Source organism: Cynara cardunculus, unplaced genomic scaffold, assembly GCF_001531365.2.
Source record: "Cynara cardunculus var. scolymus isolate 2C unplaced genomic scaffold, CcrdV1 Un_Scaffold_7741, whole genome shotgun sequence".
Classification (NCBI taxonomy): domain Eukaryota; kingdom Viridiplantae; phylum Streptophyta; class Magnoliopsida; order Asterales; family Asteraceae; genus Cynara; species Cynara cardunculus.
Genome location: NW_020203732.1, coordinates 1,627 through 17,174, shown reverse-complemented (window position 1 = coordinate 17,174; position 15,548 = coordinate 1,627). Strand labels below are relative to the sequence as shown.

General features: G+C 34.7%; 1 protein-coding gene across 1 annotated transcript; it reads right to left on the bottom strand.

The window, feature by feature from the left end:
- Nucleotides 1-8,258: 8,258 nt before the first annotated feature.
- On the bottom strand, nucleotides 8,259-8,869 carry LOC112504994. Its single transcript, XM_025108943.1, has 2 exons — nucleotides 8,741-8,869; nucleotides 8,259-8,618 (listed from the first exon to the last, which is right to left on the bottom strand). The coding sequence occupies exons 1-2, from the start codon at nucleotides 8,867-8,869 to the stop codon at nucleotides 8,259-8,261; spliced, it is 489 nt and encodes a 162-aa protein (XP_024964711.1).
- Nucleotides 8,870-15,548: the final 6,679 nt, after the last annotated feature.

Below are 15,548 nucleotides of genomic sequence, written 5' to 3'. Positions count from 1 at the left end.
GGTTGTTTAGATAGGTTTTCTTTACCTTATCTTTCCGCAAACAATCTTGTAAAATTTGTATTGATCTTCTCTATCAATATATATTTTAAATTTGAAAACTCTGTGTTTGTATTCATCACCCCCCCTTCTACAAACTGTGTCTTATCTTGTAGACCCTTTCGGGACCAACAAATCCATGTATATCAGTTGGAATGAGATCAATAAGAAATTCATAGTCATCTAAAAGAAATGTACACCCTCTAAATACCTTATCAACAACTAATGGTACTTCGCTCGCAGTGTCAATAGTGAAAGGTTTTTCAAGCATAGTAGGCACAGATTCAATAACAAACATAATCATTTGACACAAAAGAATTTGTTGCTCCGGAATCAAATAAAATACAAGCAGGCCAAGAATTAACAAGAAATATATCCGTAACAACATCGGGATCGTTCATGGCTTCCTTCGCTGTAATTTGAAATGCCCTGGCATGAGGTTTCGGAACCTCATCCTTTTTGGTCGAAGCTCCTGCTGTATATATCGGTCGTTGCCTCGGTTGTTGTGCCGACCCCTGACTTTCCTCCAGTCTATTTTTTGTACATTCTCGCAAACGATGACCTAACACACCACAATTATAACATGCCTTTTCTCTTTGAGGGCACTGAGTTCGTATGTGCCCAGCTTCACCACAACAAAAGCATCGTACATAAGTTTGATCACCACTACATCGTCCCTGGTGATTCTTGCCACATTGGTTGTAGTTCCATGGGCGTATTTGACTGCATTGTATAAGCCTGTGAGGTAGTATGTGGTGTATTATGCGATTGAGCTCGTCTCGACTTGAAGAATCGAGATGATTTAGATGTCGAGGTCGAGAAGGTTCTCTCAACTCTTGATCATTTCTCTAGTACATCAGAACCATCAGGGAGACTCCGGTCATGCTCCCGTTTCCTTGCATACTCAACTACTTTGGTAAATGATGGTACGTCGCGATTGGTGACGAAATCATGAATATTTCGTTTAAGACCGTTGACGAAATGATTAATCTTGTCCTTTTCACTTGGTACGAACCGTTGGGCAAACTAAAGCTTCCGATTGAACTATGTTTCATATTCAATCACCGACATGAATCCCTGTTTGAGCTCTAGGAATTCCTTCTCAAGCTTTTGTTTCAAATCATCCAGACAATATTGTTCAAAGAACAGCACTTTAAACTCTTATCATGTCGTTCTATCCCGAGTATTAGGATCCATTGATCGATATGTGGCGTTCCATCAAGTGAGTGCACGATCGGTAAATGTCGTTGTAGCATAACGTACTTTATCCTCCTCCTGCACGTAAACAATCCTGAATACCTTTTCAGTGTTTTCGGCCAATTGCATTGCAAGTACTAGGTCCGTCTGTCCCGAGAACTTTATAGCACCACTGCTTCTAAATGTTTTAAATGAAGGTCGGTCCGACTTTGGTTTGGGTACGTCTTCATTAACCGGCTTCGGTCCTTGGACAACCAGATTCTGAGCATTATCTGGATTTTGCACTTCAGATAACTTTCTTTCAAACTCTATTCTTTGTTCTCGTAGAGCAACCCGTGTTTGATCATTTATTACTTTCAATAACCTGTCAGTACGAGGTGATAGTTGGGCTTCATCGTCATTGTCAACATTTTCTTGGACATTCCCTTCTAGATTGAGGTTGTCATCCCTAATTTCTTGAGTAACCGGGGCGTTGCTAGATGCATCATGATCAGACATCGTACTGAAATTATAATACATAAATATAGAGGTCAAATTATATTCTATCCCTTGTACCCCAACAAATCGTAGGTCTCTCCTATTGGTCTATATCCCATATAATCATAACCTAGTCACTATCATCGTCAATACCTAAGTTCGAGTCCGAATATCATTAATGATATCCAGTTCACTCAAACCACAGCTCTGATACCATATCTGTAACATCTCGCTTGAGCAAACCCCAAATTACCAATTTTATAAAATCTCCAATAAAATATAATTCATTGATTATTAGGACCAAAATTGATACTAATTATTTTAAAAGTTTTGTCAAAGCAATCGGGGCCAAGGATGGAATATCTGAAGATGTTGCTGAAACGACTAAGTCTGGATGAAGACCAGAGCCGATGAATTGGTCCAGAAGCAGGCGATGGACTAGAGGCTACTGAAATGACTAAGTCTGGAAGAAGACCAGATGCGATGAATTGGTCTAGAGGCAGGTGATGGACCAGAGGCTGCTGAAATGACTAAGTCTGGAAGAACGCCAGAGGCGATGAATTGGTCCAGAGGCAGGCGATGGACCAGAGTCTACTGAAATGACTAAGTCTGGAAGAAGACCAGACGCGATGAATTGGTCCAGAGGCANGGTCCAGAGGCAGGCGATGGACCAGAGTCTACTGAAATGACTAAGTCTGGAAGAAGACCAGACGCGATGAATTGGTCCAGAGGCAGGCGATGGACTAGAAGCTACTGAAATGACTAAGTCTGGAAGAAGACTAGAGGCGATGAATTAGTCCAGAGGCGATGAAAATGGACCAGAGGCGATGAATTGGTCCAGAGGCGATGAAAATGGACMAGAGGCGATGAATTGGTCCAGAGGCGATGAAAATGGACCAGAGGCGATGAAAATGGACCAACCCTTTGAAACACACAGATCTGGGCATAACATTAATTAACTTCAAAATATGGGATATTAATTTCTAGAAAAACTTCAAAATATCCGTTCTATTTTAGTGATAAAACCACCCAAAACACAATTCCAAACCGGATATAACGGATTTTTACTTACAACCCGAATTAAGYAGCAAMARAATAYGDGACATATTTATAACCGGAACAAGACTATATATAAGCTACACTTACTACAACTATGAGATACGGTAATAAGCTACTATTTACCAAAAGGAAGATCAAAATCTTCAAGCTCCCCGATATATCTTTGAGTCAGACAACGGGTTCTTTCTTTTTATCTGTCTTCTTTCCTGAGAGAGGTTGCCACTTAAATGGTAAGCCAACGCTTAGTGAGTTAAATAGTTAAGTATTACATATCAATATCACACATGTTTATAAACATACATAATAAACTCTTATCAATAAAAGAGTTCAAGACATCATCCAGATGCAAACTGAGACTTACAAGAAACCGACTGAAAATGGACCAGAGGCGATGAAAATGGAGCAACCCTTTGAAACACACAGATCTGGGCATACCATTAATTAACCTCAAAATATGGGATATTAATTTCTAAAAAAACTTCAAAATATCCGTTCTATTTTAATGATAAAACCACCCAAAACACAATTCCAAACCGGATATAACGGATTTTTACTTACAACCCAAATTTAGTAGCAAAAGAATACGGGACATATTTATAACCGAAACAAGACTATATATAAGCTACACCTACTACAACTATGAGATATGATAATAAGCTACTATTTACCAAAAGCAAGATCGAAATCTTCAAGTTCCTCGATAAATCTTCGAGTTAGACAATGGGTTCTTTCTTTTTATCCATCTTCTTTCCTGAGAGATGTTGCCACTTAAATGGTAAGCCAACGCTTAGTGAGTTAAATAGTTAAGTATTACATATCAATATCGCACATGTTTATAAACATACATAATAAACTCTTATCAATAAAAGAGTTCAAGACATCATCCAGATGTAAACCGAGACTTACAAGAAACCGAATGAACAATTATGTACCAGATGCTAAGATCATAGGATTCCATATTCAAATCACCATAATATACCATACCATTGATGCTCAATACAAAAAGGAGAGAGGATCAACGACCAAATATATTCAGCAACGTTAGAATACCAATAAATATCAAGAACCAAGAGATCGAATCGGTAAACATAACGAGAACAGTGCATCACCCCGTCCTTCACCTCCCGGGCTCATGCCAAAGTCCGAGTCAGAATCATACATTACGGGAAACGTCGCACAACCCGCCTTCCTCTACCGAGTATGTGCCAAGGTTCCCTACTCATTGCTCTTCCTCCTTTCTGAGCAATGAGTATTCACAATCGCAGAAAGTCTCACCCGTCCAACCCGAGATCTTGACTTCACCATAAACTTCCGCCGTGCCACATGAAGTAGTACCCGTACTATGGCGTATAAATCAAGGAACAAAACAACGAGTCCGAATCCGGAAAGCAAACCGATGTAACAAAATAGTAATATAGAATAGACTCAAAAGACAGAATCAAAGACGAATCAAGATAGTATGATTCAATTCAAGACCAAAAACATTCATATGATAGTATATATGTTCAAATCAATATGTAACAATTAACTATATAACTCACCGGGCAACCGTATAATACCGAAAAGCTCCAAAATGAGCTCACAAAGCGAGTCCAATCTACCATACTTAGATTGCTTCCAAAGTATCAAAATATTTCATAATTACCCCCTGGAGTGAATGTACAAAATGTCATAAGAAACCAAAATAAGAAACTCATGATATACACATATCCTATTTGAACCATTTACCAAAATTTCTATGTACAACTGCTGCATGCAGAACTATTTTGCCCATTTTAAACTTGAATTCATGCCTTGATCATAAAATAAGAAATAAACTAGATTCAATTATCTAACTAAGGAAATTAGCCTCACCTCATTTGGATTTTTCTACGATTTTATACAGAGTTTCAAAGTCTGCACACTTTCAATGCATTCTTAAGTTGAAATTCTCATTTTCATACATTTTTCTCAAACCATTTCGATTCCAAACTATTATAACTTTTGAATCTTAACTTAATATAACATATTTGACATAAACAACCAAAATCCAACCTTTATTTTATCATTTATATTATCTCCCAAATCATTGACTTAATCAAGTCAAAATTCATATGATGAACTTGCATAAATCTTGATAATCTTTTGAATCTAATGACCATTTCATGCCATAAACACTAAAATGCACTCATTTTATACACTTAAGATCAAACCCATATGAAACGCTAACTCTAACTCAACATGCAATCCATATAACAAGAATGTCAACAAAAAACAAGTGCAAAAATAGATTATACCTTACTTGATGATCAAATCATTCAAAGATCTTGTAGTTCCTCTTTGATTTGAGTTGAATCAAGTCTATGTGTGTGAAAATCGCACCTCTAGTGTGTGTGTGAGTTCTGGACTTAAATGACAAGAAAAATGGGCCAAAACTACAAATTATAATGCTAAAACTCGAGTTGGGCCGGGTTGGCCCGACTAGGTACCCATTTTGACCATCAACACTTAAATTATTCATAACTTTTCGCTCGGACCTTCGTTTTCTGTGAGGTTTTCGCCTACATATTCATAAAGAGATAATCTATAACATCCAATAAAAATATTCCAGAAAATATCTTCCAAAAAATCCGTTTTACGTATCTATTTGACGTGATATTTTCCAAATCCTCTAATATATTCTTAAGAAATATAATTCTAAAATTTCAAATCCAACTCCCACTAAATCCTATATTCTCTTTAACCCAAATTTAAATATACTTAGCAAATAATTTGGCATATTAGAAATTGGATATTACAAAAAAAATCTAATGCGTTGAAATCAGTAAAAGAAATAAAAAAATCAATAAGATAAAAAATCAGAAACGATCCAAAACTGTTCAGAAAATCAGCGAGAACCATAAAATAATCAGTAAAAACAGTCAAAAACCATTGAAAACATTTAAAAACGGTTAAAATTGATTAAATACAGTTTATGTGATGCAAATTAGTTCAAAAATTAAAAAAAAAGTTCAAATCAGTTCAAAATCAGTGAAATTCCCAAAAACAGTTAAGCAAAATCCAATATAGATCAAAATCAGTTACATCTTAATTAAAATGTGATACAAAAATAAAATCTAGATAAAAAATAAAAAACTCAAGAATGGAAGATTGTTGGGCCAAAAAAAATTAAAACAAGATGGGCTAGAAATTAAGAAGGCCCACGAAAAAACAAACCTAAACCAAGTTAAAACCTATGTCTGGATCAAAACAGGTGGGTGTGCGATGAAGAAGGTTGTCCGGGAATTGAAGATCGCGACTAAGAAAATGACCGAGGAATAAATCTGAACAAAACACTAGCCAAGGAAAGATGATTGAAGCTCAAATCCAGACACACTAGGAAGCGATTTAGACCCAATCCTGTTGAAATGTTGGCGATGAACAAGTAATCTGTATAAGCTCTTGTCAGGATTACAATCACACAAAAATTCTAAGTCTAAACCCGCTGTAAGGGTGTCCGATTTAATTGGAATCCGGACGAGGTGATGTCCGATATTGATGAAGCTCTCTCAAAATAGTGTACGATTTAGATGACGATGATTCTGTGTTGAGGAGGAAGAATTTGTCAGCTGATGAAACTCAAACTCGAATGAAACAGCAAGTGATTTATACAATGCCTTAGACGATGAAACCCAGAATACGGTAAAGGCTATGTGCGATGAAACCCAAAATCCGGATAAACCTTCTATAAATGTAAAACCTAAACCAGTCAATAGATTGTAAGATGAATATGAAGTCCGGCTATACATTGCTCTGATACCACTTGTTGGTCCCGTTTGGGTCTACATAATGTGTATAACAGTTTGTAGAAGGGGGTATGAATACAAAAATAGTTAAATTTTTAAATTTAAAATGTTATTAATAAAGAAGGATCAATACAGATTTTACAACATTGTTTGCGGAAAAATAATGTAAAGATAACCTATCTAAACAATCTAAGTTACACACAAGTTCTTAGCAAAGAGAAATGATTTGTTGTTTAAGACTTGGAAGAAAGTAAATTCTTTCTAGGTAAGAACTATTTAGAATACTTAAAAGGGATTCTAACTTGCTTTTGAAGATAAGCAAATTGTGTTCTTTAGATGTGTGCTCTTTCACATATGAACGTATGAGTTAGGGTTCAAGAGTAAGAGATATATCTGCATGGAGATAGAACACATCTATTTATACTCATTGCATTAAATGCACATTTAATGCAATGCAGTAGGGTTTGAACAAGTGTCAAGCCTTTAGAGAAAGACTTGTCCTTTGCTACAGTGAATAGTAAAAAAGCCTACTCATGAGCAGACAACCTTTCATGGAGTTGGTGGGTAGTAGAATCAACTAATCGGCTCCGTACCGTATTACACTCTAGAAAGGGTATGGGTTTGTCCTATGTGTGTGGAAGGACAAGACAAAAACAATCATGCTCTACAAGCTTCTTTTCATCGTTGAATGCTAGAATAACCTAAAGGTCACTTCAGTATTCGCTGAGGTTTGGGCAGTCTTCACACATATGTAGACTAGGTTGTAATCACTGAATACCGCTTCAGATGACGAACTCGCTAGTCTCTAATCTTCAGCTTCAGTCTTCGACTTTTGTTGAAGGTTCTTTGGTGTGAGTTTTGTCTTCTTCAAGTATCGTTGTCACAGATGGATTTACATTACATGTTTTCAGCGATCACTGAACAGACTTAGTGATAATCGCTGGAACTAAAAGATAGAAGCATAAATACTTCGTATAAGGTAAAATAAAATATCATCAAGTCACTGAGAGAAAGGATCAACAAAAGAAAAAATCAAAATTTTGAAAATCAGAAAGAATCAAAGCTGAGAAAGAAGCTAGTTTCTTTAAAAGAGAAACGAACCTTCTTACAGAGGAAAAAGAGGTGATTGAAAAAGAAAATAGAAAAATTAGAGTCTCTTAAAAAAATCAGAAGAAGAGAAACTTCTTGATCTGAACAAGAATGTTAGGTGGCGTTTGTTTTTTAAGAGGTGCTAAAGTTCGAAGTCTGAATTCAATTTGATTTTTAAGAGGTGGTGTTGAAGTCTGAAATCTGAATCAGTCAGACTGTTTGTTTTTACGTCTGAAATCTGAAATCTGAAATCTGAATCAGTCAGACTGTTTGTTTTTACGTCTGAAATCTGAATTAGTCAGACTGTTTGTTTTTACGTATGAAGTCTGAAATCTGAATCAATAAGATTGTTTCTTTTTGTAAACTGACAAACTTCTGAAGTTTGAAATCTGAAATCTGAATCAATAAGACTGTTTGTTTTTTGTAAACTGACAAACTTTGGAAGTCTGAAATATGAATCAATTTATTTCAGTTAAATTTAACTAAAATATCCAATCATTTAAACCATTTGCAAACTACCATATATTTTGAACACAATAAAAAAATTCAATGGAAATACGTCAATTGATTCAACATACAATAGAAAACACGAACAAAGTCTCATAACAACTAGAATCAATATTCATTTTGCATTAATTATGTCGCAATTTCTTCTCTTAAACTAGCCATATATGTTTGGTCAGCGGCACTCCCATGCGATTGAATATCTTCAGCCTTATCCTCATCATCGTTTCCTTGTTCGTTGGTTTGATCATACTCAGAAAATAACTCATCACTTAAACCTTGCTTCCGGATGAAGTTGTGAACCGCAAAACATGCAATAACAACGTCTCTTTGAACCTCAAGTGTAAATGGTGCCATTCTTTTCAATATTGAAAAACGTGCTTTCAGGACGCCATAAGAACGTTCAATAACATTTCTAAGTTTTGCATGAGAATGATTGAACTTTTCATGCTTTTCATTGCTCGTCGACGACGAAAATCTCCGAGCCAATATCTAACATTACGATACGACACCATATATTCTCGAGTATTTGTATACGTAGCATCACATAAGTAATATTTATCTAAAAACAATAAATAAAATGCTTGTTTAAATGAATATAGCAAATATATTACCTGTAAAATCAATAGTATACCTGAAGAAGGAAATGGAAATCCAATAGCACCATCTATTAAATCTTCAGACAAAAGTCTAGAATCATGTGCAATTCCTTCCCATCCGGCAACAACAAATGTAAAAACCATGTTGAAATCACAAATTTCCAAAAACATTTTGATAACATTCATTCTTTTCTCGTCATCTGTATAAATGTTTCTCTTGAATAGGGACGATAGCATGTATTAAAGTTCCCTCCAAGGCGCTAATTGCTCCCTACATTAAAGCTATATAGTCAAAATAAATTTAGTAAGGAAAGTTATACTATTATCAAATTATTATTTACCTAATATATTTGTCGTAACCTCCTATTATTCCCAGGGATGTCTGGATCAGAATTGAATGATGTAGGAACTATGATCTCTTTTGCAAACTCCATCATTTTATCCAACACTTCATGAAAAAATTTATAAATTGTTTGTGTTGAGTGTTGGAACCTGTTTTTCAACACTCTATAACGTTGATTGTGACCTATAATCATTAGAAAGATAGTCATCTTTTCTTCGACCAATATATGTTTGCTATCCGTTAACCAACCTTTTGCTTTAAAGCGATCACATAATCGAATGAAAGCTTCACGTGACATTCACAACAAGTCAATACATTGCCGATTACTACCTTCAAGTAATTCTTTTGTAAATTGATGTCCAGTTATTGTAGACATATTATCTCTTTTCCTTTTTAAACGAATTTGTCGCAAGTAGAACATATGTAAAAATACGACGATGAGAAGTATAGTTTTGTTATTATTATCCATGATAAACTGTTAAAAGCATAAATAAAATTAAAATAGAATGAAACTTGAATATCAAACGCATTACGAAATAACAACTTGTTCAACTTCCAAAACACGTAACCAAGTAGTCAAATATCAAACACATATGCAAATAACATGTTCAAATATAAAACGCATAACCAAGTAACTTGTTAAAATTCTAAAACTAATCCATGAGTCTCATTCGTCTTGTCATCTTTGAAATCCATGATGTTAATATATCAATGTCTAAAGGGATCGTCAACCATGTCTCTCTTAATAACGTTGACTACCCAAAAATGTCAATGGTTGCATTATAAAGAGGATCCCTTTTATCAAGGTCAAGAGTGTTCAATCGTTCCATACAAGCATTTAGATTTGAGGTTTGTTGTGCAACAAGTGTCTGAAGTGCACCCCTCTTTTCTAAAGTCAATTAATCCATGTCGACCTTGGTTTTACTCTTCTTATTCGGTCAAGACGAAGTTGTGCTCGCTTTGTTAACAGTTGGTCCTTCCTCCTCATCACCATCCACCTCATTTTCAGTATCTTGAGTATTGTGGATATTAGATGTAAATGATGATGATGAAATCATAGTCCTCTCATATGTTGAACTAGGGGCATAAGCACGAGATCCAGTAGCAGAAGTCCCCTCGAACAAAGCTATACGTAACTCATGATATACCAATATTGATGTCTTTAAAATTCTTGCTTTTTGATGTCCCTGCATCCAATTTAAGTATAATTATTTATATGATACCCGTGCTTTTGTCTTTAATATCTAAAAAGGAAAAAAAAAGTAACCTTGAAGAAATCTTCCCATTCTTGATTTGTTAAAGTGAACGTATTCATTTATGGGTCATAAATATTCCCTGTTCTATTCCTTAAGTACACCTATCCCAAATACTTTCCCTTTAAATAATCATATTGATTTTTCAATAGCTTTTGGGTGAGTTTTACATGGCACACTTCCTCAAGTTTGGTTGCCAACTTCACCCAAGTTTCTTTGTGAAGACTACCTCCGTTTCGACCCACCTTATTGACTTCTTCTATACAGGTCTCTAAAAAGCAATTGGTAAGTTCATTTGTCCACCTCACATACACATTCTCGTCCATCACTAATTATCATACAAGAAAAAATCACAAATTGCAAAATAATCATACTCTAATAAAGATTGGTTCATGTAAATGTGAGCTTCAAATCTTAAATGGATTTAAGTAGAGGGTTTGGTTCTTGTGGTAATAGCAACTAATTAGGAAAAGGTAATAGAAACTAATCAAGAAAAGGTAATAGCAACTAGTCTAGATAAAAACACAAGCCCAAGTGTGGAAACCGGACAAAATCGATTACATGTATGCACATAAGGATATATTATGGACCCAACATGTCACAATCGACAAATATTTCAACAATTTTTTATGATTTACATACTAATGAGGTTTACCGCATCCCATTTTGACACAGACAAAACCAATCCTTGCTTCATAGGTTTACTATTCAAGAGCTTGTCATACACCAGCAATGCATTATCCCTTATATTCTCATAATATTCTATCAACTATACAATCCATGACGTTTTTCTAAAAAATACCATCATTATCAACATTTACTCCATCAAAGACTTCACCTTTAGTTTTATGATTTAAATACTAATGAGTAATCAAATAACATATGAATTAGTTAATTAACCCTCCATTAGGCTAATTGGTATGATTAATTAATAGATCAAAATTAAATGGGTCAAGGTTTGAACTAGAATTCCTTATGGCTTTTAATTATATTGGGCCTAATAGAAGCATTTTGCACTACAACCACCAGCCCAACAGAATAATCTGAAATTTGCCCATAAGGTTACAAGAAACAACACAAAAAAGGTTACACTACAAGTATGAAAATGCAGGTCTTTTTTGAGATACAGTAGATGCTATTGTTGGGTTAAAGTTGCTATTGTTGAGATACAGTAGCTGCTGTTGTTGGGTTTGAAAACACAGTATCAAAATGGAGGTTTTTTTAGATACATTAGCTGCTGTTGTTTTGTTAAATTAGCTTCTGTTGTTGGGTTTTATGATCCGAAAGGAAAATACTTATCAAGTAGTTGGTTGAATGGGGGTGTTATATATATATATATATATATATATATGTAGGCATTGCAATTTGTACAAGAGAACCCATATGAAGTATACCCAGCAGTATAACAAGTTAATGTTTTAATATTCATTCTTTCCCTTAAAGATCACTTCGATCTTATGTCCATAACTTCTTTTGGTGAGAAGACCTCTATAATGAACACAATGAAATTTCTCAATTCTTAAAAACTGAAATGCAGATCTCCTTATGCAATATTCTAGTGAAAAATCTGCACTAGTATTTTGCGCTACTAGAAAGGGGGCACAAGAAGCAGCACAACGACTGTCCCAGACAATAATCTTACATTCTTTATGGTGACAAACAGATGCAATCTTACATCCTTTATGGTGGCAAATATAACATGTCTAACATGTGGTGACAAGCAGGAAAGGTTGAAGGAAGCTCCAACATGAATAACATCATTGCATTCCTTCTACCTCTCTTGTAAGTTCAACAAAATCACACGACAAACACATAGGCGATGACTGGTGCAGAAATTAAACCCATAAATAACTAGTAGTAACAGGATTGAAGATGCAAAAATCAAACCCATTCAAGAACAAGTATGCAGATTACTTAAATCCTAATATGATCCATAAATCAAAGAAGATGCATAAATCAAACCCATTTAACAGGATACATGTTTATTCTTCAATAAAAATCAAACCCATTTAACAGAATACCTTAAATCAAGAAATCAAAGAAGACACAGAAATTAAAGAAGAATTGAAATCGAGATAGATACCTTAAATCAAGAGCTTGGTAGACAGATCGAGAGCTTCAGAGATGAGAGATGGAGAGTTGATATAGATCAACAGTTGACAGAGTTGAGAGATGAGAGACCGAGACAGAAAAGTTGATTTAGAGAAGTCGAGTACAAAGAGATCAACGTAGGTAGGCGACGATTTGAAATAAGTGGCTTCTCAATCACTAAAATTTTCAGACCTAATAAGAGCTTTTAAGCTCTTAATTGGAAAAAAAAAAACAAACACACTGAATCCTCTTATATCTGACCGATTCAGACTTAAGAGGGCATTAAGAGCTTTTTTATAAAAAAAACAAACAACCCCTTAGAAGGGATCTGAAAAAGAAGGTGAAAGAATTAAAAGAATATGAGGTTGATAGATTAAATTATGTGGCTCTAAAAGAAGTTTTTCAAAAAGAAAGAGAAGTTCTTTATCAAAATCTTCAAACCAATGAACTTTTGATAAAAAAATATAAAGGCGCCCAAGATGTTTACAAAAAATTTAATAGTCGGATGAACACTCAAGGCCCAGGGTATAATGAACTTCATTCCTTCATAGGGAACAAGAAAAAAACCCTTGAATCAACTTTTAATTTAGGGTGTGTTCAAAGACTATTCTTCAATACCAACCTCAACATTCAAGAGAGTCAAAGTAAATGGGAATTCCATTTTCACTAGACAAAACTTCAAAAATGTGGTATACGAAAGTAGCACAGATAAATTTATTGATCAAACAGAGCCCTTGGTATGCACAGTAGAGTCTTTGAACAACCAAGTGATACTATAATTTTTTTCTCAAGCAAACCAGAGACCTCTGGAAACTCTTCAGTTCAACCAAAGCCTTAGGTTACGCCATCAAATCAATTAGAAAGTGTTATTGATGCACCCAAACTTCTGGTCAAGGAACAAGAGACCACTGGAAATTCGATAGAGGTACTAGAGCCACTGGTTGCACTGTCAATAGAACCAAAACCTCTGGTTGACGAAATAGATGTTTTGGGTAAATCTGATCTAGAACCCATTATTATTGAAATCAGCTCCCATGAGATCTTAAGCTTTTCAGAATCTAAAAAGGACTTCCTTGACACTAATTCTGATGAAGATATAATTTGTGAGTTCTAGGAATAGTTGTGAATAAGAAAAGGTCCAGTATCAAAAATCCCAATGAATCCTGGCTTTATAGAAGTGTGCTTAAAAGCAAAATCTTCCTTGGAACTTGCAAAAGAGGAAAAGAAAAAGATCTCTCAAGCCAAGGAAACTTCAAAGCCTAAATGTTAACCATTCATGTTTGTAAAGTTTACACCTAAATAGAAACAGAAGGGAATCGCTATTGATAACTCTAACATTCACATTTCCTCTTATTCAAAAGGGAAGAAAGCCAAGGAATTTCTCAAGTAGGAAGTAAAACCGAAGTTTGTATAATGACCAATGCTAGAATAGAAAATTTCCATAAGACTTCTATTTCTAATATTTCAAATCCAAAAGAAAATTGATAAACAATCATTCGTATGCATAAATAATTGTCGTTGTTTAACTCTTTTAAATCAGTTGAGAAAACATATCCTAGACGAAAAATGCATATTTTCGGAGTCCATATATAGATATGAAGATCCTCAGACACAAAAACCGCAAACGAAAAATAAACTCAAACCTGCAAAGGTTAAGGGTGGTAAGAAAAAGCAATCCAAGCCTGAAAAAGCAATCCAAGCCTGAAAAATCTGAGTAAAAGAAAGCTCCCCAAGTTAACAAGGAAGGACCTATTATGAAACGGATACCTAAGAAATCTTAACTTGTCTTGCAGGGCCAGCATATGCAACTATGGTATATGGACTCGAGTTGCTCCTGACATATAAGCGGTGATAAAAGTCAACTATCCTCATTTATCAAAATATCCAGAGGATAAGTGACTTTTGGAAGGTATGATCAAGGGGTAAGGAACTCTTATGAAAGGAAACATATCCATAGAAAAAGTGGCTTATGTTGAAGGCTTAAAGCATAAGTCAATTTTATGATAAGGGACTAGAGATAAGATTCTGAAAAGGATTTGTATCATTGAAATAAAATATGGACTTACCATTATCAAGGCAAAAAGATAGGGTAACCTTTACCTTCTGGATTTCCAATCCTCTATGGGTTAAGAGACCTTGTGTCTTGTTTCCCATAGGAGTGAAGAAAATAGACTTTGGCACCAAAGATTTTCGCAACTAAAATTTCAAGTTTTAAAGAAACTAGCCAAACATAAGTTACTAAAAGGTATATCTGATCTAAATTGTGAAAAATATCATTTATGCTCTGCCTCTGAAATGGGAAAACTCCAAAAGAGCATGACATGAGTCTAAATTTGAAGCCACTTATTCGAAACCATTGGATATGCTTCATATACATCTATGTAGTCCCACATTCACTCAAAGATTATCCAAGAAGAAGTACATCGTGGTCCTTGTTGATGAATATATGAGGTAAACATGGGTTGAGTTTGTAAAGAAGAAATATGATGTTCCTGATCTTCTCATCTCGGTGTTGAAAAGATTTCAAGTCCTTCTACAGTGCAAGATTAGAAAACTACGAAGTGACAATGGAACCGATTCAAGAATTCCCGAATTGATGAATTTCTTCTCTGTTGGGTTCAAGATTAGTGCTAAAATGTTGTATTCAAGTTTCTCCATTTACTTAGCTTTATTGTAATTAGTTTAGCTTTATTTTTCTTAGTATAAATAGTCTTTCCTTTGTAATTGTAATTACACATTGATTACATCATTAATCAGAGAAAAGGTGATTTGACAGCAAAGTAATTCTCTCTATCCAATCTATCTTGAATTCATATTTGTTCTTGAGATTTGATGAAGATTTCTTCAAGATTTGTATGAAATCTGGACTTATCAATTGGTATCAGAGCAAGCTGCAGCAGTTTGGATTTGAAGATATCCATTTTACACATTTTGCACAAATTTTTTGTTAATTTTTCGATCTGATTCACCTGTGTTCATCACTGTTCTTGATAAAAAATTTTACCAGATTGGTTTTTGGGTCATAAATTGCTCATTTTTGGGTGTTTTTAATCAAGATTTACATCGCCAGTTTCGGTTTTGCATTTTATACAACTTTGATTCACACAATTTTGTGATTTTCACAAGATTTGATGCT

Coding starts and splice junctions, on each gene's coding strand:
- LOC112504994 (XM_025108943.1), bottom strand. CDS start 8,869: ATGGTTTTTACATTTGTTGTTGCCGGATGGGAAGGAATTGCACATGAT. Junction 8,619..8,740: donor GTATACTATTGATTTTACAG/GTAATATATTTG, acceptor TCGTAATGTTAG/ATATTGGCTCGGAGATTTTC.